Source organism: Xiphophorus maculatus, chromosome 9 (assembly GCF_002775205.1).
Source record: "Xiphophorus maculatus strain JP 163 A chromosome 9, X_maculatus-5.0-male, whole genome shotgun sequence".
NCBI lineage: Eukaryota > Metazoa > Chordata > Actinopteri > Cyprinodontiformes > Poeciliidae > Xiphophorus > Xiphophorus maculatus.
The window spans coordinates 27,941,807-27,965,462 of NC_036451.1; the positions used below are offsets into that span (position 1 = coordinate 27,941,807).

The window sequence follows — 23,656 nt, forward strand, 5'->3', positions numbered from 1 at the left end:
CCAACGTTCAGGTGAAAATATTAGGAGGCCAAACCACTCTGATACACTCCACTTGTAACAATACTCTTCCATTATGCCATTTACATCAGTTGTTGGAAGTTCAGAAGATGTGCATTTCCACTAGGGGTCTGCTAACTGCTGCTGCCGCTAGTCTGAAGGAGCTGAATGGGGGAGGGGAAAGCTCAGCTGGAGACTGAACCTCAGAGGAGGAGCTTTGTGAAATTAGGCAGCACTTTGTCAGTCTGAGCATTTAGGCACCCCCACAGGGTTGCCTTGGAGATCTAAGGATTTCTAAACATGCATGAAAGAAACAAAGCAACATTACAGGTATGTTTTTGATGAGGGAATAACATTATAATATTATGCAATATAAAAAATAGAGATAATTTTACATAATATCAGAAGGCAAACAATATTACATAATGTCTTCTGAATGACTCAGTGTCTCCTTGTCTGCAGACCTTGGCAAATATCAGTTAAACGTGCATAAAGATGGATTTTTCAATGTTTGGCAGCAAGTGAGGAGAGGAGGAACCCCACTCCAAATAGTTCCAGTTTGGTAAAGTCAAACTGAACTTTACCAGTTTGACTGGGGCCTCATGTACAAAGACTGGCAGCCAGAGGAATCAGCCAGAGGAATGCCACTGGCCCCATCAAGGTACAGAACGAAATATTCACATCGCCTTGTTGATGGGCATGAGAAAGTATTAATGGCCTGGAAGGAAGGGGTGTACACACCATCCATCCATCCAGACAGACGTGTGTATTTTAATGTCTTAAAAATTTCAGCGCAATTCATCACATTTTTGTTATCTTCCGTACAAAAACCCAGAGCAGGAACCTTGGTTTTGTGTTTCTTGTACACCCGTAAATCTGATGCACAAGCGACACCCACAAACAGTGATGGAAGAGCATTTCTGGATAAAACACAGCCATAAACGTCTGACCAATCACACATGACATCACACAGAGCTCTGTGTGAAAACATTCATCCACAGCGGCTCTCATTGACGGAATTGTGTGACGAAAAATGCGTCCTCTAGTTCACAGGTTCTCCTCTTCTCACCAGGCCCGGTCAAAAAGACAGAGCTGTGTGTGTGTGTGTGTGTGTGTGTGTGTGTGTGTGTGTGTGGTGTCATGTGATTGGTCAGGAGTGTGTGTTGTGTTTTATCCAGAAATGCACCCAGACAGCAACGTTGACATTTCACTTCAACGAGTTTCTAATCCAAATCCACGAGGAGAGTTTATCAGACATGATGAAGAATTATTTCTCTGATTCTTTACAGAATCCCTACAAAGACAAATATCAAATAGCATTTTCATTCTTAGCCAACATTGTGTCCTCTGAATCATCTCAGCCGCTGTCAGGAAACAACCGCTCTCTGCAACGCATAATATACTCATCAGTAGGAGGCGCTGTCTCCAGGCGCTCTGTGCTGTGTATGAACGGTGTGTGGAATATAAACAGGCCGACTGTTCCACCCACTGATTTACTGCTGCCTGCTAACGCTAGCAGAAGACAAGACGAATGTTCTTCATGCCTCAACCTCATCTAGAAATGTCTGAGACTCCAATTCCTTCAAGTTCCTCTGCTTCCTGCATCTACTACTGTTGGCTGACAGATGCATACTTACACGCATTCACATATTTAATCATTTAGTGTTGTGCTTTCAGTTCCATATGGATTTATCAAAGAAATCTACATGAATTCATGTGTACGCACAGCTTCCTACAGCTGACTCGTACAAGGAATTATTAGGGCCATTTGTAAATAGAAAAAAAGGAGGAGTCGATTTCTAACAAAAAAAACAAACAACAAAAAACTCAGAAATGAGAAATTTGATTATTCTCAGAGATTTTCTAGAAAAAAACAAAGATATTTTTGAGCTCCAAAAGTCGGAAAATTTTGAGAGAAAAAACTCAAATGTTGAGTTTTTTCAACATTTGAAAAATGTTGAAATGTCTGAGATCGACATTTCTGTCGATCTCAGAAATGTTCTAGGTAAACATTCCAAAAGTCAAAATGTTGAGTTTCAAAAGTTTAAAAGTTTTAACGTTTGAAAATTTTTTGAGATTCAAACGTTGAACATTTTTAACTTTTGAAACTCAGAAATTTCCAGTTTTTTTCTAGAAAGTTTCTGAGATTCATTTCAAAATCTCTGAGTTTTTTGGAGCCAGTTTACTCATCTCTGTTTCTATCTGTAAAAACTCGGGTTGTTTGCGTTTCCCTCATGATTGAGCAGAAAATCCACACCAGCCTTTGTCCATGAGGCTCTGGAGGGGAGGAGAAGGGAAAACACCCTGGAGGCGTTTTAGGCCATGCTGAATGCAGAAGGAGATTGAATGAAAGTGCAGTGCAATGACAATGAAATATTTATCAAAAATGCTAAACTGTTCCTTAAAAATTGGTTAAAAATAAAAGAAGAAGAAAGCACTTGCTACGCTGCAGCTTGGTGGCGTGTTGACGTCGGAGCGCTCAGAGGAAGGAGGACAGGTTTGCTGCTGTGACGCTTCCCGTCACGTTGTAGACGTGCAGCTCCGGCTCAGGGCCGTAGTAAGGCAGGTAATGGGTCACGTCTGCCAACGTCTGCAGGATATCGTAGGTTACTGCAAACAGGAAGTACGTGGGCAGCAGCCAGGTGAGGCTGAACACACACTCCCCCACTGGCAAAGGGACGGCCAGGTGTCTGGAAACCAGGAGACAGAGAAGCGCCTGAATGCACCGCAGGGACACCTCACACGGCGCCTTGTGAGCAGGCGGCTCATCTGTTCAGGTACTCACTGGAATCGCTCTTCTCTGGACTCCCTCAGCATGATGAACACAAACAGGCCCACTTCAGTGTTGAGGGAAAACGAGACAACTTTGTCCAACATGACAACAAAACCCTGCAGTAGGAGGAGAACAGATTATTCCCACAAATCTACCATTACTCTGTGTGTAGGGGGGTGCAGGCGTGTGTGTGTGTGGTGTGTGTGTCATTTACCCTGGGATCACACACTGACACAATGAAAATGATCCCAAATCCAAGCAGGGAAAATCCTAGTTGGGCGAAACTGAGAAACAAAAAGACAAAAACGGAAAATGAATCGACTTTAAAACCCAAACAGTTTCTGCTTCACTTTTCCAACGTCTGCCTCTGTGTTACAACACTTCAGCTCGAGTAATGCTGATGATTCACTGCGGTGAAACAAAGTGATATAAGGCTGGATCAGGTTTTAACTGTCTCTCACAAAAAGCAAGATAATTCCTGGACAACAACACAATACTTGCATATAATTGAACAGATGAGCCTTCAGGCTTCAGTCAATTGTTCCCAGGATGAACCAAACTGCAGCAGCTCCATGACTCTCTTCCTTTGTCTTTCTACTCATGTCAAAACAGAAAGCACTGAGTTCCAGGGAGCCTCCAGTTAACTTGGATCATCTGGGCTTTCCCTCATTGTGTAAAGAGACAGTAATCATTTTGCATGTAAACTTCTGATTTTGAAGACAAATAAATCTTTGGTTATCAAGTTATCAAAAGTGAATTATTCCTGAACCGGCACAAGACTGCTATAACACAACAGAGGTTGTTTTTAGGCTACGATAAAGAGAATTTTGACTCTGACTTTTTGGAGCTTTCCTGGTTCTTAGATTGAACATGGACTCTCAGCTATCATCATTTCAAATCTCCACCAGACAAGCCATCCTGTCTTACCTCCTGGTGGAGCAGCGCTGGTGTTTGCCTGGTGAGTTTCTCTCCCAGGCTTCAGCCAGCCACTGCAGCCGGCTGCTCCACACAGAGCTCACCAGACCATCGACTGGAAGGAAGGAAACACGCTGTGAGAACCAAACCCAGCAAAACATTTTGCAGCTCAGAGCAACCCCAGCCGGTCTGCAGTCAGGGAACTGTCCCGTCTAGCCAAAATATCCGGAGCCTCTGTAGTGGCAGCAAAACTCACTGGTATGCTTCATGGCGGATCCCATCACCAGGAAGGACACGGTGACACTGATGGCGATGAACACCTGGATCAGCTGGGCCACCCAGGAGTAGGCCCTGTAACGCTCATTAATGATCTACATGGAGGGGTGGAGGAGGTGGAGGAGGTGGATGTCCAAATGACAATGAAGACCCGACAAGGGTCCAGATAGACAGCGTTTAGAAAATCACAGCTCATACAGTGAGTGACATATTAGCCTTAAAACGCTCACAGGTTCAAATATTCATGTTTCATAAAGACATGGAGTCTTCATCCAACATTCTAACATGGAGAGTTTTATCTTCTTCCACAACATCTCACCCCCAACCTGCTGATCTACTGTTTCACTATAAACCAGATGTATCGTAGTTTTCTCTTCTGTAAGGTCAGACTGGTTGTCATGTCAACAGATACTTCTGAGAGGTAGATCTCACCTGCTCCTTCGACGTCACCCTGAGCCACCTGACTGAAGCTGTCCATGCCAGGTGAGTCCAGGTGAAACACTCCATGTTTAGATCTACATGGTTCCTTCAGCAGCTCAGACTGTTGGATGTTCTTAGCTCTGCTTTAACCCTCTCCATCACCTGGTCTGCTGTGTTTGTTAGTCTTCATGATGTCGTTTGCTCTCACCGAAGTGGCCGAGATATTTCTTTTTATAAAGACCTGGCTGTAGCAAACCTCTGATGTTTGAACAGAACGACCACACTCTCTCCGAAGCCTCGCTCACACGCAGCCGGGAATTCAAAAAACAAATATGTCCTGAACATAGTTTAAAAAGATATTATCGTTTCAGACAAGCTAAACCCTATGTTAGCCAATCAGAATAATTCAAAACAACCACGACTTCCTGTTAGGCATTAAAGTTAATAAGACAAGACGATTTCTGTTGGGAATTGTGCCAAAGGAAGTATGTGGATATACTGGCGCATTAGTTATCACAGAATGTGACCTCAGGTCATGGACACACACAAATACACAGTTTTGTCAAATCTCCTCTGTGTCGGAGCTTTTATTAATAATTATTTTTAGTGATATTAAACAGAACTTTTGTGAGGACGGTAAGGCAACTAAACTAAACATGTATTAGTTTTCCCAGATTTCTGGTTCTGTGTGGACTGAGATTAAATCACAATCTTTTTAGTTTCCTGATTTCAACTGGTTTCACAAAATACACTTAGACATATCAGATTAAAAAGAGTGTTTTACAGTTTTCAGATTTGTACTCATATGAAATGTTGAAAATGTATTCTTCAATAAAGCACCGCCTCAGGTTGCTAACTAACTAAACTCCCAATAACCGTTGGGGTGTGAGAGGCACTGAAGGACAGCAGAGCTCTACATGTGGAAGCAGTGAGGGGAGAATATTGACTCCTTCCTTTCAGGTTGTGTGACCTGGAACTGGGACTAAATGAGCTGGCCGGCCCTGCAGCTCTCTGCTGCGTGTTTTTATTAGCACCACAGGCGGCTGTTTACCGAATGGAAGCATTGTTTTCTGGCTAATTGAATCCAAACACTGGTTGATCACATTTTTATTCCAGTTGACTTCATCCTTTATTATAATCCACGGGCCTCTTGGAGCGCCGGCTGCCAAACCTCTACAGCTTCTCATGTTATTCATTTAAGTTTGTCAGAAAAACACAGAGGAAAAAAAGTGGAGCATATAGAAAAGCTAAGCCTAGCATTAGTTTTATAGGTGTCTAAATTATTCTGAATTTATGGATCTTTACATCAGCTGACTAATGGGCATTCACATTTATGTACAAACACACTCACACACTAGAGTGTATTTCCTCCAGGCCTTCAGGGGCTGAACATGGGAAGATATGGAAAGGTTTCATAGTCACAGATGATAAAGACTGAGTTGTGTTGCTCAACCTAGCAACACTGTAGCAGCGCTGCTGTACTTGATAATGTAGCAATTGTCAAGTAAAGCAGACTTAGTGTCAACCTGAGGATTTGTCTTAAGAGGCAATTTGTCAATATGTTTATGATTCATCTGATCAGGTTTAAACGATGTTGAATGAAGCTGAGCTCCTTCTACTGTGTAGTTCTAACTTTAATCAAAGCTCCCACTTTTTCACACATCTCAAAGTCACTACAATTTATTGTTTAGCTTAAACTAAACATAGTTTTCATAGAAAAAGGTTAGCAAAATAAAATTTGGACTCATGTTCTAATTTCTTGATTTTATCATACATTGAAGATTCTTGAGAAGTCTCACCTTTGTCAATGGAATGGTAGCTATCTCTCCAGCCTTTTCAGACCTGAGGAGAAATCATACACACACACAACCACACACACCCACAGTGAATGTTGGTTGATCTGAAGAATACCAAAATATTTCTCACATCAGCAAAATGTTTAGCAATGCCAAGTCTAATCGTGTTGTGTTCATAGATTCTGTAAAGCATTTAACAATTCTGCCTGAGAAAACTGACACCGCTCAGAGAGACGGTAAGATAAAACATCCCATCTCCAACTTACAAGCCAGGAACAGTTTTAAATAAACAGGAACAGAGAAGTGGGTCAGGACAGAACTTCAAGTTTCCCTTTCTGTTCTTGTAGATGCTTGCACTTTGTGTTTTTTTCAAAAGGTGTTGGAATTAGATTTCTTTCAATGAAGGATCAAACTAATCCTGTGAAACTAAACAAAGCAGAAAGTGAAACATGAGGCTGGTTCTTGGCATGAAGCAATAAAACCTGGGTTGGAAACGTTCTGTTGTTTCTTTGAACACAATTCAAACCACCCAGGTTACATTAAGTGTGGATGAAATATGACCTGGCAAATGTGAGAAAAACCCATAATCATTAAACCATAAATTGAACCACCATGACAGCCAAAAGAGGGTTTGTTGATCCAACATCCTGCCAGGCAGAGCAACCGTCTAGTCAAAGCAACAGCCATTTGTGACAAAGCTGCCAGATGGGCTGTTTGCGTATGGAGGAGGGCGTGTGTGTGTGTGCGTGTGTGTGTGTATACATCAGCAGACATCCTTGTGTAACAATAAGGAGAGAATCACAGAACTAGAACTCATCCTTAGAATAATACTGTCAGAAGTTCTTTTTATGCTGTTTTCATAAAAAATAGCATCACATGGACTGAATTCTTGAAGAGATTTCAGGGAAAGAAAGGAGCAGATAAAAATTTTGTAATTATGGTAAGTTCTCATCTTATTTGCTATAGTCTGAGCTAGTGGGATCATGTTACGTAGATATGATATCAGAGGGACCCCAAGGTTGAGCCTTGGGGAACCCTTCACGTGATTTCTGTCATCTGTGATGTAAAGTTACTAACAGGCCTGATTTCACACTAGAGTCACAAGCAGGAGGTTCTGTAACCCAGAATTCCTCTTCTATTCTTTGTATTTATCTCTTTAAAAACTCCTGCTTTCTGAAGCCCCGCCTTCAGGCAGTCATCACAGCATGGCTCCTCTATTAACCCTTTAACAATTTGACCAGAGTCTGATGAATTCAACAGATGAACTGCTCTACCAGGTATTTGCTAATTGCTGCTGGCTAGTCTGAAGGAGCTGAGTGGGGGAGGAATGCTGCTCTGTGAGGCAGAAGCTCTGGAGGTTGAAAACTGTAGCTCAGAGGAGGAGCTGCGTCTTGAAGGCGGAGCCAGGTCCACCAAGGTGTTTTGCACAGCTGAATGGTTGCCATGGGAGATTAAGGGATTTCTCAAACATATGAAAGAATCAAGGCAACACTCCAGGTTTTTGATCAGTGAATAAGATTATAACATGACATAAAGCTAAAAAAAGTTGATTTTACATAATACTGTCCCTTTAACACACCAGAATACAATAATTTTAGGGTCTAGATGAGTGAATAGTTTTGGCAGCATAATGCAGCTGGTTCCTGGTGACACTGAGATCTGCTTTCAAACTTAGTTTATCTTTCCACGTCTCTATTAAAAGTCTGACCACATTTGTTCTTCTCCACTAGGAAGTTTGGCTCTCAGAGTAGAGAAACATCAGAAAGTGAAGGAATGGCCTAAATTATAAATGTGCTACCAACAGAAAATAAAGGGAACACACAGCGAGTTACTGATAAATCTACGAATCACTCCTTCCATTCTAAACTCTAATGCTATGGATTTGTCTGCAGCACAGCAGGTTTAAATAACAGAACTGAGACCTCCTCTGCAAAAGCAGAGAAGGACTCTAGAGGTTGTGATCACAGCTACAGCATTCAACTGTAAAATCACTACTGAAGATTCTTTCCAGTTTAATATTTCTAATGGGGCCAGAGAGATCAGACTAACATCAGATGTCGGGGGTCAGAGGACAGTCAGTGCTGCCCTGATCTCATCGTCATGGAGCTTCTTTAGGAATGTGGATTGTGGACGCTAGCATTAGCACTCATTCAGAGCAGGTAGGGCTCTGTGGATCTGAGTACTGCTTCTCCTCTTCCTCCTTCTTGGCCTTCAGTGAAATCATCTCTTGCTCTGTAGCTTTCATGTTCCACCACATTCAATTTCTGCCTGACCACATGCCCTCAAAATGTAATTTTTATGTGCCTTAACTCTCCAGTCGCCTCTGCCTTCTTCTCATCTGAGGTCAACTTCCCATCATTCTTGAGCTTTGCTTCTGCCAGACTAACTGACTTCCTGAAACATGTTCATTTCTTCAGTGTTTACTCATTTCAAGCAGTGTTACTTTTCTCGTCCACCTCCTTGTCCCTCCTCCTGCAACGGTAGCGCCTTTAGCTTACAAACAAAACTAAAAAGCTCTGAAATAAATGACTAGATCCAGCATGAAGGTTGCAGCACATTAGGATACATTAGTTTTCGCTGAGCAGATCCAGCAAACTGACAGCTGTACATTTGTTCTCATTTAGGCAATTCACAACGCGATTCCTTAAAATAACAATCGATTAACACAATCTTCTTGAAATTAATTGACTATGCCTGAATAACAAGATTCGGATTTAATGATGTTTGATATAAAATAATTAACATTTCAGACTGGTCTGATGCTCCGTAAATGGCTTCTTACTCCATACACTGTAACAAACCCAGGCTAATTAAATGTTAGTAAGTGTGACGATAATCAGTGTGATGTATTGGTGGCGTATTGAGGATGTGTTTGATGTGAAACGTGGTCCTTCTCAGAACCATGCCATGCAGATTTCCTCATGGTCTGGTTCTCCAGGGTCAGGCTGAAGCGAACAGGCCACACTGGGGGCAACATCAGCATTTTAAATCAACCAAAACCAACAAGGCAGACAGTCCAGCCTGAACCCGACTCCAGCCGGGTCAACGCTACAAACGGAGCGACTCACAAAGAGCAGGAAGGAAACACACACAGCAACAAATGTACGCATTTATCTGCTTAGTGATTCATGAGAGTCGTACGCTGAAAGCTTATGAATACATTTTAATGAATGTGTCTCCACTCTTTAATATCTGCTGAAATAAACAAAAATTACTGCTCTGACAGTGGAGGAGTTTTGGCTCAATTCTCTTTACCAGATTTCTTATCCTCTTTTTGCTTCTGTTCTTTTTTTTTCTACCAAAGCCTTTCAGTCAAAATGAGGGGTGGGTTTTAAGTAGGCCATTCCAACACCTTGATGACCCAGTTTGATTCAAACTATAGCTGACTGTAGATGGCTGTAGAGTCAGATGACTCCACATTTGACTCTAAAAAATTTTGGTAGATATGGTAGTTCATTCCTGAATCAACAGATGAAAGTTCTTGTGCCTGTAAGACGAGAGTTGCCTGCTGAATGCCTGTTAGCAATAAACTAACAACGTTGGTCAGACCCATAGGTAACGTTAATGGAATATTTTTCATATTTATAGAAAAAATTCATACAAGGTCCTAACTTCTAGCTAAGTTTTGTGATCTGCAGCAATTTTGTAGTCCAAGTTCAGTTGTGCCAAAGTTTCAAGTAAGCAAGTCAACAAGTTTGGTTCTAGTGTATTAACACACAGGATTCCTTACATCGCCCCTCAGCATCGGGGCCTCTTCAAAGTGCATGGGGAACTTAAGGACGAGTGCTTTAGCGACTTGTGGAAGTACCAAGAAGGATTTTCCTAAACACTTTGTCTGATTTAGGATATAACTGTTCCGTATGTTTTGAATACAATTATTTGGCTTTGTTTTTGCCATTTTTGTCTTGGGGGGGGGAAAAAATGATCCAAATGCTTTCAGTGAAGTTCTTGATGACTCCTTAATTATGTCTAGGCTTTGTTGACTTTATTCATATTATGGTAGCATTAATGTTTTAATAGGTATCTGACATGCTGGGACACTACAGTTAAACTACGCTGCATATTGTAGGTAGGTGGTATGTATAGAGAGGGTGTAAATACAGTAACAACACCATTGTGATGCATTCATTTGAATGCATGCTTCTGCAGGTTGGTCGTCTTCATTCTCTGGCTCAGACTCTGGCTCTAACATGTAACATCTAATGGACAAGTCTTCTGTTGTTGACGTCTTTAATAAACTTTGGAATAAAATGTTTCTCTGCCAGTAGATAATTGTATTGCTGCTATCAGACTACAAAAATGGCTGAATGGGGTGGAGTGGACCGATCTGTGACCTGGAGGGGGGCGGGGCGTGAACTCTCTCATTCACATTTAAAAAGACTGCAGCACAACAAGTTGCTCTAAAACAAGTTACTCTAAAAAACACCTCAGAACAGAGGTAAACCAAACCAGGGGTCTGTGGAGCTACAATAACTAGATATTCTGTGTAAAGTATTGCAGTTCTACTTCATATAAGTGAATGATTTAAAAGTGAAAAAGGTTTAAAGGCACTCTACATCTCCAAGCTACTGTTTTCCTGACTTCACTGCATTTCACTGTGATAGTTAAGTTCACCCTCCTGTACATCAGTCATCATGTGCCTCCCATTTGCTGTGTTGCCTAATGCTCATTCTTCTTTCACACTTTTTTGCATATTACTACAATTTGGACATGGAAATGACTGTAACTGTGAGCTACAAGCCTGGAAACAGATATGTTAACATTTTATGAATACTTTAACCCCTCTTCTATGTGAATTAATATAACTCACACACCATTAATAACGGATTTCTGGTTCATTTTTTTTTTGCTCGTTCCTCCATCTCCACATCTTCTTCAAATATTTCTTTTGACATTCCAGTCTTTTCTTTATACCTCTAATAATTAACACCCACTAGACATAACACACTTTCCACCATCTACTCTAATTTGATTATGCTCACCTCCACATCTTGATTCCTGACCTTCTCTGATGTCAAAAGCATTTTAATCAAGTTTGCTCTGCTAAATGTTAGGTCCCTCTACGGGAAGACTTATGGTAATGATTGGATTTTCCTCATAATTTAGACTCCTTTAGACTGATACCTGGAGCTAAAGAAAATGTGCTCCAACTTCCAATGTGTGCTTGAATTTCAGTAATTTTCACTTCCCCAGGCTGAGTGGCAGTAGTCCTCGCTCTTACAGTGGGTTATAAAAAGAATCTCAAACACTCTCCTGGCTGTAGATTTAGCAGCTTAGGGGTTGCAAATTCAGGAATTAGAATAAAGTTTACAGATTTGAGTAAATTTAAAGTTGAATTATTTTCCATTTAAATTCTTTTTCAATTCTCTTCATGATTTTAAACTCATCTCTCAGTTTTTTTAACTGGTCAAAATCACTGCTTAAAGCCATGTTGAATGCAAAGCTACACTGCATACTGTTCGGGTTCCCTTGCCTTTATACGCAGATGAACTTTAATTACATCTTATTCTTAAAGTAAAGGCTTCAGGGTGCTTAATAAAAGCTGAAAAATGAACTGCTGTGTGCAATTAAAGTATATAATGTGTTTCACTAAGTGGTGAAGTTCCTAACATAAATGGACTTTCCCATAATATGCTATTTTATTAAATAGGTTGTCAAAGAGAGCATATGTAAGGTTAAACACTGATGTTGGATGATTAGGTTGATGTCAGTACTCAAGTGCAGAGCAGACAAACTGCTCCATATTAAACACAAACACTCTTTAAGGACTTTGCTTTGTGCACCAGTGCTGGATGAAATGTTTGAGCTCCATCATACATTTTTAAATCATCACAGTATGATGAATCTGCACATTTTAGTTAAAATCATAAACTTGTTTTTGTTTTTGCTGTTCCTCATTGTCAAACTCACAGCTGAAGGGTTTCTGTATCTTATGTTTTCTCCTACATATTATGTTGTTTTTAAATGTTGTTTCAAAGGTCTGTATTATTATTATTATTATTATTATTATTATTATTATTATTATTATTATTATTATTGTTGTTGTTGTTGTTGTTGTTGTTGTCATTTTTCCTTTCCTGACAGTTCAGGAACTGTCAGGAAAGAGCTGACATATTTCAAAATGTCTTTGTAACACCTGATTTCCTCAGTGTAATAAAATGACATCAGACTTATATAGGGCTTTACGGGCTTTATGGGCTCCACACACTGGGAGTGATGTCACTCTGTTGTGTACAGATTCCTCAACACACTTCAGCAAACCTTCTCCATTTATGAATGGAGAGGCAAAACATTATTGTTTATTTATTTATTTAATTCAACCTTTATTTCACCAGGAAAATTACATTGAGATTAAACATATTTTTTGCAAGAGAATCCTGGCAGCATTAACATTTAATAATCTTTACCAACTTAACACTACAGAAAAACCCACTAGATATTGCCGATGAAACACATTAGCATTTCAAAATTTCAACCAATAACCTTTACCCACCCAAATGTCAGAGCACTAAAACTGTTGCATGTCTAAACATTAACTGCTGATTGTGATGCAAACTACAAGGCTGCAGAATTCCCTGGACTCTCTTTCATCTTTGTTAATCCCCCCTCCTACCTCATCTAAACAGTGTTAAAAGCTCATAACTGTTTCAAAAGAGTCAACAGATGAAGTGAAACAAGGTTAAAGGAAAAGGATTTATGGAGGTATAAACAACAATGTGCTCTGAGCAGATGTTTTGTTTTTCCTGGGTTACTAATTTACAGAAATCCACAAGAGGGCAATGTTATTCCACTCAAACCCTGTTGGGCAGAGAAGAAGACATACCTTTCATTGAAGGTGTCTGAGCCATATGGGTCACAGTCACAGTGTTTTTTTTGGGGGGGGGGGGTCTAAAAGATGAACAATGAACAGTGATGGGTTGAAGGGGGAAAGAGGGTGGAGAATAACAGAAATAAAAATTCATGCCAAACAATCAGAATGAAATGGTATTTCTGCAAATCAGCGTAATAAAAGAGGCTTTAATGGAAAAGGAAGACCTGAGCCAGGGAACCGTTGCAATCCAAAGATACTCTGAAATAATTACATATTCTGCTCAAGAGCTGTTAATTGCACATATTCACAGCTTTCTGCTGATGTATCATCACTGTCACTCTTGCCCATCAGCGATATAGAATCACCCAGAGTCAGAAGCACAAATGAAAATCTGCTGCAGCCTTTTTCTGATCTCAGAATGGCTGTTGACAATATAAAGCCATAAAAGGAGCATTATGCTCAGAAATGTTTTCTGACAAAGTGTTATTCTGTTTTTTTTACAATAGGAATGGCTCCCTTCACATGCTATGATTCTGCACCACTGTACCTCGCCGTCTCTCAGTGCAGCACAAACATTTTCAAATCAAGAAGAAAAGAGTAAGTGGACTTTATGGGGGGCGAATTGACTGTCAGCCTCGATTTTCATTAAAATAACATCGAGAAATTCTCGCAGAGGATCAGTTTTGAATCAGAAAGTTGGGCATCCAGCTACGGCAAACCGGCCTTGATGAACAAGGCTCTGAACACTGGAGACCAACTCTACTGCCTCAGTTTGACTCAGTATTTCTGAGGGCCATAATACACTTGGAGGCTTATTTCAGAACTAACACAGAAAGGTCACAGGGATTCTGTCAAATTAAGTTGGACAGTTTTTTTTCTAGACAGAATGTTAAAATACAGAGGCTTACAACATTAAAGTCTATAGTTAGGTTTGCACATGGAATCAACCTCTTTTACTCTAATGCACCTAAATAAATCTGGTGCACTAATTCTATTCCACGATCCAGCATCTTAGTACACAGATGACAGATGTAATGTAATCTCAGTATAAATGTAGATGGGACCGTCTGGTTGCAGAGAAACAAGCTCAGAGTTCCCTTTAGTCGTTATCAGTTAAAATTTTCACAAAAGTAATATCTTCATTTTTGTGGCGTATTTGTATTTTGTATCTTATTTTGAAGGGATATGTAAACGTTACCATAGCGACCACAGTCAGAGCATTAGAAGTGGTCGAGATGAGATGAGAGGAGTAGAACTTGTGAGTTTTAGGTCTGGTTCACACGGCACGATTTAAGGATTGTCGGCCGATTTCCCAAACCTCAGTGACCACAGAGCCGATAAAAGTCCAACAGGTTCGATCGGTTCGTGAGTCCAGCCACACGGCAGGAGCAACACACCACACGAACCGATTCCACATGAAAATCCCGATTCCAGAAGAAAATCCAGTAAAACCCCAACATACCAAACGTGAATTTAGAATAATCAAACACGGATGACGATGTAGAAGCAGCAGTGATAGTTTGTGGACTAATTTTAAGCGATAAAAAAGAAAAGGTGTTTGATAAAAGACGGAGGGAGAAGCCGCTCTATTTGCTGCACTATGATTCGGAGGTGAGTTATGTTAGTTTGTAGTTAACATTTTTAACTGAATAACCAGAACCACATATAACAAACATGTATAAAAATGACCTTTACATATAATAATAAACATTTCCACATATCACCTCTGATGTCCACCGGACTCTCAGTTGCCACGTCAACGGTTTGAGATTTTCCTCCGTTCTTACATCACCGCGCTTTCTGATTGGCTACCTGTCACATTCAACAGGCTGCGTTCTCGCTCCCAGTCAGTAAAAACCCCACAGGCTGAGATAATCAGGCCAAGACAAGTAACACACCACACACTGCAGGATGTTGTAAGATTGTCGTAAAGGGAAAATCGAAGCCAAAAAAAAGAGGCTTTAGTGGGAACACCAACATGCAGAAGAATTATCTGAGTTTGTTAAGTTCAATGTGAAAACAAAAAGTGGATTGTTGGTCACTGATATAACTGATCATTTGCCAGTGTTCACTATGTTGGATATTAGTAATCAGTTAAACTTAAATATGACAAAGTAAATTACTAATTTAGTTAGAGTAAAATCACCTGAAGCTGTGGAAGAATGAAAGTACAATTATTAAATTATAATTGGCAAAATGTTTATGTTGATGATGTTAATGAGTCATATAATACATTTTTGGAAATATTTGTAAGAATTTACAATCATTATTGTCCCTTAAATATTATAAACAAACATCCAAAAATAGATTGACTCCCTGGATGACAAAGAGTTTGGAGAAGGCATGTACAAAGAAAAACAAGTTATATAGGGATTTCATTAAGTGCTCAATTCAGGAAAAGAAGAAAAATATAAAATATATAAAAATAAGTTAACATCAGTGCTGAGAAAGCAAAAGCAGGATTATTATGATGGGTTGCTGCAATGATATTAAGGGTACTTGGAATATAATTAATAGTATTATTAAAAATAACAAAGATAGAGATTTCCCAATATGTATTAAACACAACAACACTATAGTGGAAAAAAAGAGGATATTGTTGAAGTCTTTAATAAGTACTTTGTTAATATCGATCCTAATTTAGTAAACAAATTGCCAAAGGGTAGAGATGGAAAACATAATTATAAATTTAATAATATTAATACAATGTTCCTGGGAATAGTGAGCGAAAGTGAGGTAATTGTTTAAAAGTAAATCTTTAACTGCATAAAAAGAGAAAAGCTAGAACAATTAATCAGATCTATCTCTACTACTATCATGTTAGATGATGAAGTTGTAACACAATTACAAAAACATCAAGAAGAGTTAGATGAGATATATAAAGAAAAAGCACATGGTGCTTTTATTCAGTCTAGAGGAGAGTGAAAACAACAGCAAATACTTTTTTAATATGGAATAAAGAAACTTTGAAAGAAAATCATTATCCAAATTAAATATAAATAATTCTGTAATAGAAGATTATTCAGTAATTTCAAAATATATATAACGTTTTTATAGAGATATTTATAAAAATGATAACTGCATAGATAGCACAGATGTATTAAACTCTTTGGTAGAAGTGAACAAAGCTAATGACTCTTTAAAAGAAATACTCTGCATTGAGGACATAAAATGGAGCATCAGTAAAATTAAATCTAACAAGTCACCAGGAAATGATGGTTTGACATCAGAATTTTATCACAAATTCTCAGCTGAAACTTCAGAATTTCTTCTCGCTGTTTGTAATGAATCCATTAACAATGAAGAACTACCCCGTCAATGAAACGGAGTCTTATCACTTTGATCCCTAAACCAAATAAAGACCATTTAATAAAAGATAATTGGCGTGGCATCACTCTATTAAATAATGACTATGACATTTTGACCTCCACCATGTTTCAGTTACTTGATTATTTATTTTGCATAATGTTGTTAATTCCACCTATGAGTTGATGACAAATGCTAAGATTAGCAGGATAACCTCTGATTTTCATGTTCGGTCCAGGGTATCCGGGTAGATTTCATTGCTTGATGTCTGGGTTTTTATTGTTTTTTACTGTTGCCAAACGCGAATCCTTATATGTCTGGTGCGATGCTTTTCTCCTGCTGGAGCTGCTGCCTAGTGGCTGGTTCAAACAGAACACAGTGGGCTGTGGGTTAGTGTAGCTAGACAAACTGGAAATAAATTTCCTGTTATTCCTGTCGCAACAAACAGGTGGTGTTGCACAACATGACGGTACATATGTGTTTCTGTGTGTGACGAAGGAGCCACATCTTGTTGCTAACTTGGACACAAAAACTATAGATGGCTGGAGAGTTCATCTATTAAAGTGACTGAAGATGAATTCATAAACTAAAACAGGAGTATAGATATTGTTTTTTTATGGGTGTCTTTGTGGACCTACTGCTTTATTATTAAATTGAATATAATTTCAGGTTTTTGTATAATTTTTTCCAGGTTGACTGTGAGCTATTATTGTTATAGGTTAGTTACAAGTACAGAAAAGTAAATGTTAGGGATGCACAAATTTGAAAATTTGGGGCAATATTGATATACAATATTAATACTGCTGTATTAACCAATATTTTGTCAACTGACACTCACATTGGAGGATATTTTCCTCTTGTTTTTTAAATTTGACACACTGGCTGAACACCACGGTGTGCTAATTTCTTCCCTCCAACACCAATTCTAGCTGATCTTGTTTTCCTACTGCTCAACCGGCCATAGGGTTCCTTTTCCTTGTATACTGAGCAGACACCGCCCCTGAGCAGTGTGTCTGTTGAATTATGCGCTGCATAGCCTTTGAATTTATTGTGCCTCCTGCTGAATCTCCTGCTGCGAGACACATCAGGGCAGAATTATAAAAGCAAAGAGCAACCAGAAAAAAAACAGGGTTCGGCAGTGGAAAAAATTATACTTTGCTTTGTGTTAGCCTATCATTTTATCCTGAGGTCGTTTTAGTTCCATGAATGTTCTTCACATGCTTTTTCACTTTAATTCTACTATAGTTTGTGTTGCCCATGGTAACAGCAGTGCTTGTTGCATTATGAATTTTGAAAATAAAATGTTGAAACTATCATTTTAGGACTGGTGAGCAATAGGGATTAGAAACTTCCCGCAGGACTAATGGGCAGTTTGGCATGTGCAGAGGTGTATTTTATTAGCTTCCTGCTTCCAGTTGAGTATGATTTCATTAAAAACAGTGGATAACTATGTTTGAAAAGCGCTGCCCTCTGACGTAGCAACGCTGCAGATTTATCGTCACCTCTTCAGATCACTGCGGAAATTTAATGAGAAGAGGGAAAAGCTTTTCTATGTGGAATACAGTTGATGGAAAACAAATTAGGTCTGTAAGAAAGTTCCAGTAGGTTTTTTAAGTAAAGGAAAAAAGTTTTCATTTGACTGTTGATAGGCAGTTACTAAAGCTATTGATATGGAAAGGTTACTGTAACTTTCAGAGACTAGTCAGTTCATGCTGTACTTTCACAACATGACAGTTTTACCATCCATCCATCCATCCATCCATCCATCCATCCATCCATCCATCCATCCATCCATCCATCCATCCATCCATCCAGGCTCAGCTCTCTCTTCACCACGATGGACCGGTACAGCGCCCGCTTGACGGCAGACGCTGCGCCAATCCGCCTGTCGATCTCCCGCTCCCTTCTTCCCTCAGTTATGAACAAGATCCCGAGATACTTGAACTCCTCCACTTGGGGCAGGACATCCCCCCAAACCTGGAGAAGGCACTCTATCCTTTTCCGGCTCAATACCATGGCCTCAGATTTGGAGGAACTGATCGCCATCCCAGCCGCTTCACATACAGCTGCGAACCCGAGGGACACGGTCGAACGGCTTCTCCAAGTCCACAAAACACATGTAGACCAGTTGGGCAAACTCCCATGCACCCTCCAGGACCCTGCCGAGGGTGTAGAGCTGGTCCAGTGTTCCACGACCAGGACAAAAACCACACTGCTCTTCCTGAATCCGAGGTTCGACTATCTGATGGACCCTCGTCTCCAGGACCCCTGAATAGAACTTGCCAGGGAGACTTAAGAGTGTGACCCCTCTATAATTGGAGCACACCCTCCGGTCCCCTTTTTTGAACAGGGGGACCACCACCCCAGTCTGCCAATCCACAATCCAGGGGAACTGCCCCAGATGTCCATGCGATATTGCAGATACCGCGTCAACCAACACAACCCTACAACATCCAGAGCTTTAAGGAACTCCGGGTGGATCTCATCCACCGCTCCTGGGTGGCCTGGCCACCGAGGAGCTTATTAACCACCTCGGCGACCTCGTCCCCAGAGATTGGAGAGCCCAACCCAGAGTCCCCAGACTCAGCTTCCTCGATGGAAGGCATGTTGGTGGGATTGAGGAGGTCTTCGAAGTATTCCGCCCACCGGCCGACAACATCCCGAGTAGAGATCAGCAGCACACCATCCCCATTATAAACAGTGTTGGTGCTGCACTGCTTCCCCCTCCTGAGACGCCGGATGGTGGACCAGAATCGCCTCGAAGCCGTATGGAAGTCTTTCTCCATAGCCTCTCCAAATTCCTCCCACGCCCGAGTTTTTGCCTCAGCAACCACCCGAGCCCCATGCCGCTTCGCCCGCAGGTACCCATCAGCTGCTTCTGGAGTCCCACAGACCAAAAAGGCCCGATAGGATTCCTTCTTCAGCCTGACACCATCCCTCACTGAAGGTGTCCACCAACGGGTTCGAGGGTTGCCACCACGACATGCACCGACAACCTTGCGGCCACAGCTCAGATGACCCGCCTCGACAATGGAGGCACGGAACATGGTTCACTCAGACTCAATGCCTCCCACCTCCCCCAGAATGTGTTTGAAGTTTTGCCGGAGATGGGAGTTAAAGCTCCGTCTCACAGGGGATTCGGCCCGTAAGCACAAACAACAGTCAGGACCCCGTACCCCCATCCGTAGGCGGAGGGAGGCTACACTCTCATTCACCGGGGTAAACCCCAAAGTACAGGCGCCGAGATGGGGAGCAACAAGTGTGCCCACTCCTGGCCAATGCCTTTCACCTTGGGCAACTCCAGAGTGGAAGTATGTCAAGTCCCTCTCAAGGAGACTGGTTCCAGAACCAGAGCCATGCGTCGAGGTGAGACCGACTATTTCTAGCCGGAACCTCTCAACCTCACACACTAGCTCCAGGTCCTTCCCCACCAGAGAGGTGACATTCAATGTCCCAAGAGCCAGTTTCTGCAACCGAGGATCGGACTGCCAGGGTCCCCTCCATCGACCGCCACCCATCTCGCAATGCACCCGACCCCTTTGGCCCCTCTCACAGGTGGTGGGCCCATGGGAGGGGGGACCCATGTTTCCTCTTCGGGCTAAGCCTGGCCGGGCTCCATGGGAAAAAGCCCGGCCACCAGACGCTCGCCGTCGTGCCCCCCCTCCAGGCCTGGCTCCAGAGTGGGGCCCCGGTGACCCACGTCCGGGCGAGGGAACACGAAGTCCAATGTTTTTACACATCATTGGGGTCTTCGGGCTGCGCGTTGTCTGGTCCCTCACCTAAAACCTGACAGCCTTGGGTGACCCTACCAGGGGCATGAAGCCCCAGACAGCATGGCTCCTAAGATCATTGGGGCACTCAAACCCCTCCTCCACGATAAGGTGGCAGCCCAAGGAGAGGATATGTGAAAATAAAAAAAAGATAAAATTATAAAAGTTACATACGGCAGCTTTACTTTCACTTATGAGAGGCAGGTCAGGAGGGACGTGGGTTAGAGCTGCTAATGGCTGACTCATCTGTTGTTAAGTGGTAAAGGGACAAGTTAAATATATGAATATCTTGGTAATTTTTTTTTTCCTTAATTCAGTAAATGCTAGTGAAAAGAAGGCAAACAGTAGTCTGTAGCTAAGCTAACTATGCTAAATGGTTGATAATCTCACAGTCTACCCATCTCTAAGAGAAAAACTGAGTTAACAAATTGACACTCTTACCTTTTTCTTTCTCCATCTCTCTATTTTATTTTATTATTTTTTTTTTTTTTTGAAAACCTGATTTTATCATTTTTCTTAGCAACAAAATAACCGCCACAGTACTTCTTGTCTTCTACTGACTGCTGCCGAACACCGTGACCGTCAAGCACGCTAAGCAGGAACGAACCATTTCATGAAGATCCAGGGGGGTGTTCAGGGCAAAAATTGATGTGTGTTTTTTGGTCTGGGAGTGGTAACATTAAATTTTTACTGCTAAAAACAATCTTAGAAAACACAAAATGATTATTTTGTAATTGACAGGGCCCCATTTTTTTTATTTCTATGAACAAAAAATAAGTAAATAAATTGTGGAGGGCCCCCTGTTGGTCAGGGGCCCTTAGAATTGTCCTAACTCCCCCCCCCCCCCCCCCCCCCTCCTAGGCTGTCTGCTTCAGCATTTAATCTTTTGCCATCCACAAAGAAACTCAGTTGAAGCAATGCTGTAAGTTACGTTTTATTATAAGATACATACTGCTTAAAATGTGTCTGACATTATTTTTGTTAAAATACTAACATTTAATTATTGTGACTGGTGTTTTCATCTGACTGCTTATGGAACATTTCAGTTAACTGCAGAGCTCCTAATTAGGTTAAATTTATGTACTCTAAGGTTTGTTTAGACACGGAACTAAGTTTGTATTATTTTGTGTTTATTCTGTCTGCAGTTTTCACCGCAGCACGTGTGAACAAGGAAGTCAACAGTAAATGGTCAACCTTACTTCTCATCTCCCTCTCGTCATTTGCTATGGTTTAACTCAGTGTTTAGCCAGAGTTGTTACACCCTTAATGAGAACACTACAATATTACATCACAAAACTGCAATCTTGAATTGTAGGTGACATCCAAGAACATTTATTCATTCAAGAGTTCAAGGAGTATTGAGAAAAAAATGAATGAAAACTCTGAGACCCGAAAGGAGATAGCGACACACTTGGGTAACTTAATTCAAGTTATCCAAAAAGTAAGAGGCAGTTTGGATAAACTGAGCATGACGTTCAATGACAACAATTTACTTAGAAAAATTGAAGAGCTGAATATTCAACTTAATGATACCAATTTGAAAGTCACCAGGATAAGATAAGAACTTCCTGAAGCAAGGGAGGTCATGCAAAATATACAATAGCTGGACGACCAGCTGAAAAACTAACAAAAGGAGGTGAAGGAAATGAAGAGATTACTTAGCCAGCAGCCATGTAAGATGTCTCTATTATTTTATATATTTGTTGCAGGCATCAGAACATGTTTAGGTGTAGGCCTTATAATTGTGGGAGGGACATGCCTATTGAAAACCTATGCTTAATAGACTTTAATAATCTCATTTTGCGCATAAGGTCCTGGAGGAGAGCAGTAGATCTGGGGAGTTGGAGTTAACACTTACTCCTCCAATGAGACGTTGGAGATCAGCAGGGGGTGGGCTGACGATGGAGGAGCAGGGGGGCTGCTGGAGGTGGGCAAGGTTGTTGTGTCAGTGGCCATCCTCCTCTGTGGTGACGTCTGTGGGACGATCTCCAGTACTGCCCAGCACCTGGTAAACACACACACACCCCCACACGCACAGAAAGTTACTGAATGATTAAAACGTGTGTTGCATACATAAATGAGTCATGAACTTGCGTGTTTAGCCAAACACAGTGAAGATCTTTGGAACTTGGAATTTTGTGAAATATCATTTGATTGGCTCTGACTGGTTATACTGAAAAAATGCATTTTTTCCCCCAAAGCGTTATGCATGTTTTGTAACATTTTGGTGCATTAATACATGAGCATTAGATATCTACAGATATATTGCAACCGTTGACTGGAAAAGTGAATATGACTTATAAGTGTCAGTGAAATAATTTATTTCTTGGAAAAAAAATATGTTTAGGATAATGTGTTTTAAGTTGGTTGGTTCACGTTTTGAGATTTGTGTAAAATGATTGTATTTTATTTCGTGTCGAACTATTTTTTGTTGAAATATAGTATAGTATGGTATAGACTACAGTATATACTATAGTCTGAGCTTATAACTTGATGCCAAGTTATAGTCCATGATCAATACATAAAGTAATAAAAAGTCACATTGAACATCATATCTTAGTGCAAATATACAGATTCTTTACAAATATTTCAAAATTAGCAATTGGCACAAAATGTGATTTTGATTACAAAATCCACAAAAGCAATCATAAAATCCTGGAAGGACTGCTATTTATTGATATATTAACAGTTTAATGGATTTTACCAATACATTTTGGCACAACAGGCCCTTTTATAACTCTAATTTGTGATATGGCCCAAAATGAAACTGAGTTTGACACCCCTGCTCTACGGTCACTGGTGCAGTTTTACCCAAAAGTCAACACCAAGACTTTCATGGAAATATTAAAAACTCCCAGTTTTAAACACAGTGTCTGACATTCAAGGTCTTGAAGTGTTAAGCAGATGTCATTTTGGCTTTAAACCTGCAAAGGAGAGCTTTTTTTATTTTATCTTTATTGATTCTCAAGGAAGCATCATTTACATGACCTTAGGCCTCTACATCACAAAACTATCTTCAATATTTGAAATAAGGTGGACAAGTAGACCATTATACATTATAACTGTCAAAACAAAAATGCAACTTCACTTCCCTGAGAAAGATTATAAAGTACAGAGTGTGAAAGAAGAAACAAAAGGAAAGAAAAAATTAAGTTTGAAATGTAAAAAGCAAACCACAAAAAAAGAATATATTAACAAAAAAAATATAGTATTAAATAATTATGAAGTATGTCTATCATAGGAGTGGATTATCGAGGAGATTTCATCAAGTTTGGTCTCTAAAAATGAAATCAGATCTTTTACGTTTTACATAGTCTACCCAAATCTGCCAATCTTGAGATTAAGAGGCTGTTATTTTTTCCATTTTATACATGTTAAATGTTATGTCGATCCAGTCGTCTAAAGTTGGTTTGTCTTGTGATAACCATTTTCTTGTAATGTTTTTCTTACTTGCTATTAATAAAATAGTCATCAGATATTTGTTTCCCTTTGAAACGTCTTGAGAAATTATGCCAAAATACATAAGTTTGATCTCCAAAAGAATCCGGTATCCGGCTGATTATAAAACACCAGATTGCGTCTAAATGAAAAC

The 23,656-nt window shown here is 40.4% G+C and overlaps 1 protein-coding gene across 2 annotated transcripts in view; it reads right to left on the minus strand.

Moving 5' to 3' along the window:
- Positions 1–1,892: 1,892 nt before the first annotated feature.
- The window catches only part of LOC102222825, a 72,098-nt gene continuing 50,334 nt past the window's right edge, over positions 1,893–23,656 (minus strand). For both annotated transcript variants that reach the window (XM_023338918.1, XM_023338917.1), the window contains 7 exons: positions 21,923–22,069; positions 6,181–6,223; positions 3,942–4,056; positions 3,698–3,800; positions 2,985–3,054; positions 2,783–2,886; positions 1,893–2,687 (listed from right to left, as the gene is read on the minus strand). In XM_023338918.1, coding sequence (XP_023194686.1) covers positions 2,477–2,687; positions 2,783–2,886; positions 2,985–3,054; positions 3,698–3,800; positions 3,942–4,056; positions 6,181–6,223; positions 21,923–22,069 — 793 coding nt within the window. In that variant the 3' untranslated portion in view covers positions 1,893–2,476. The remainder of the gene's footprint in view (positions 2,688–2,782; positions 2,887–2,984; positions 3,055–3,697; positions 3,801–3,941; positions 4,057–6,180; positions 6,224–21,922; positions 22,070–23,656) is intronic.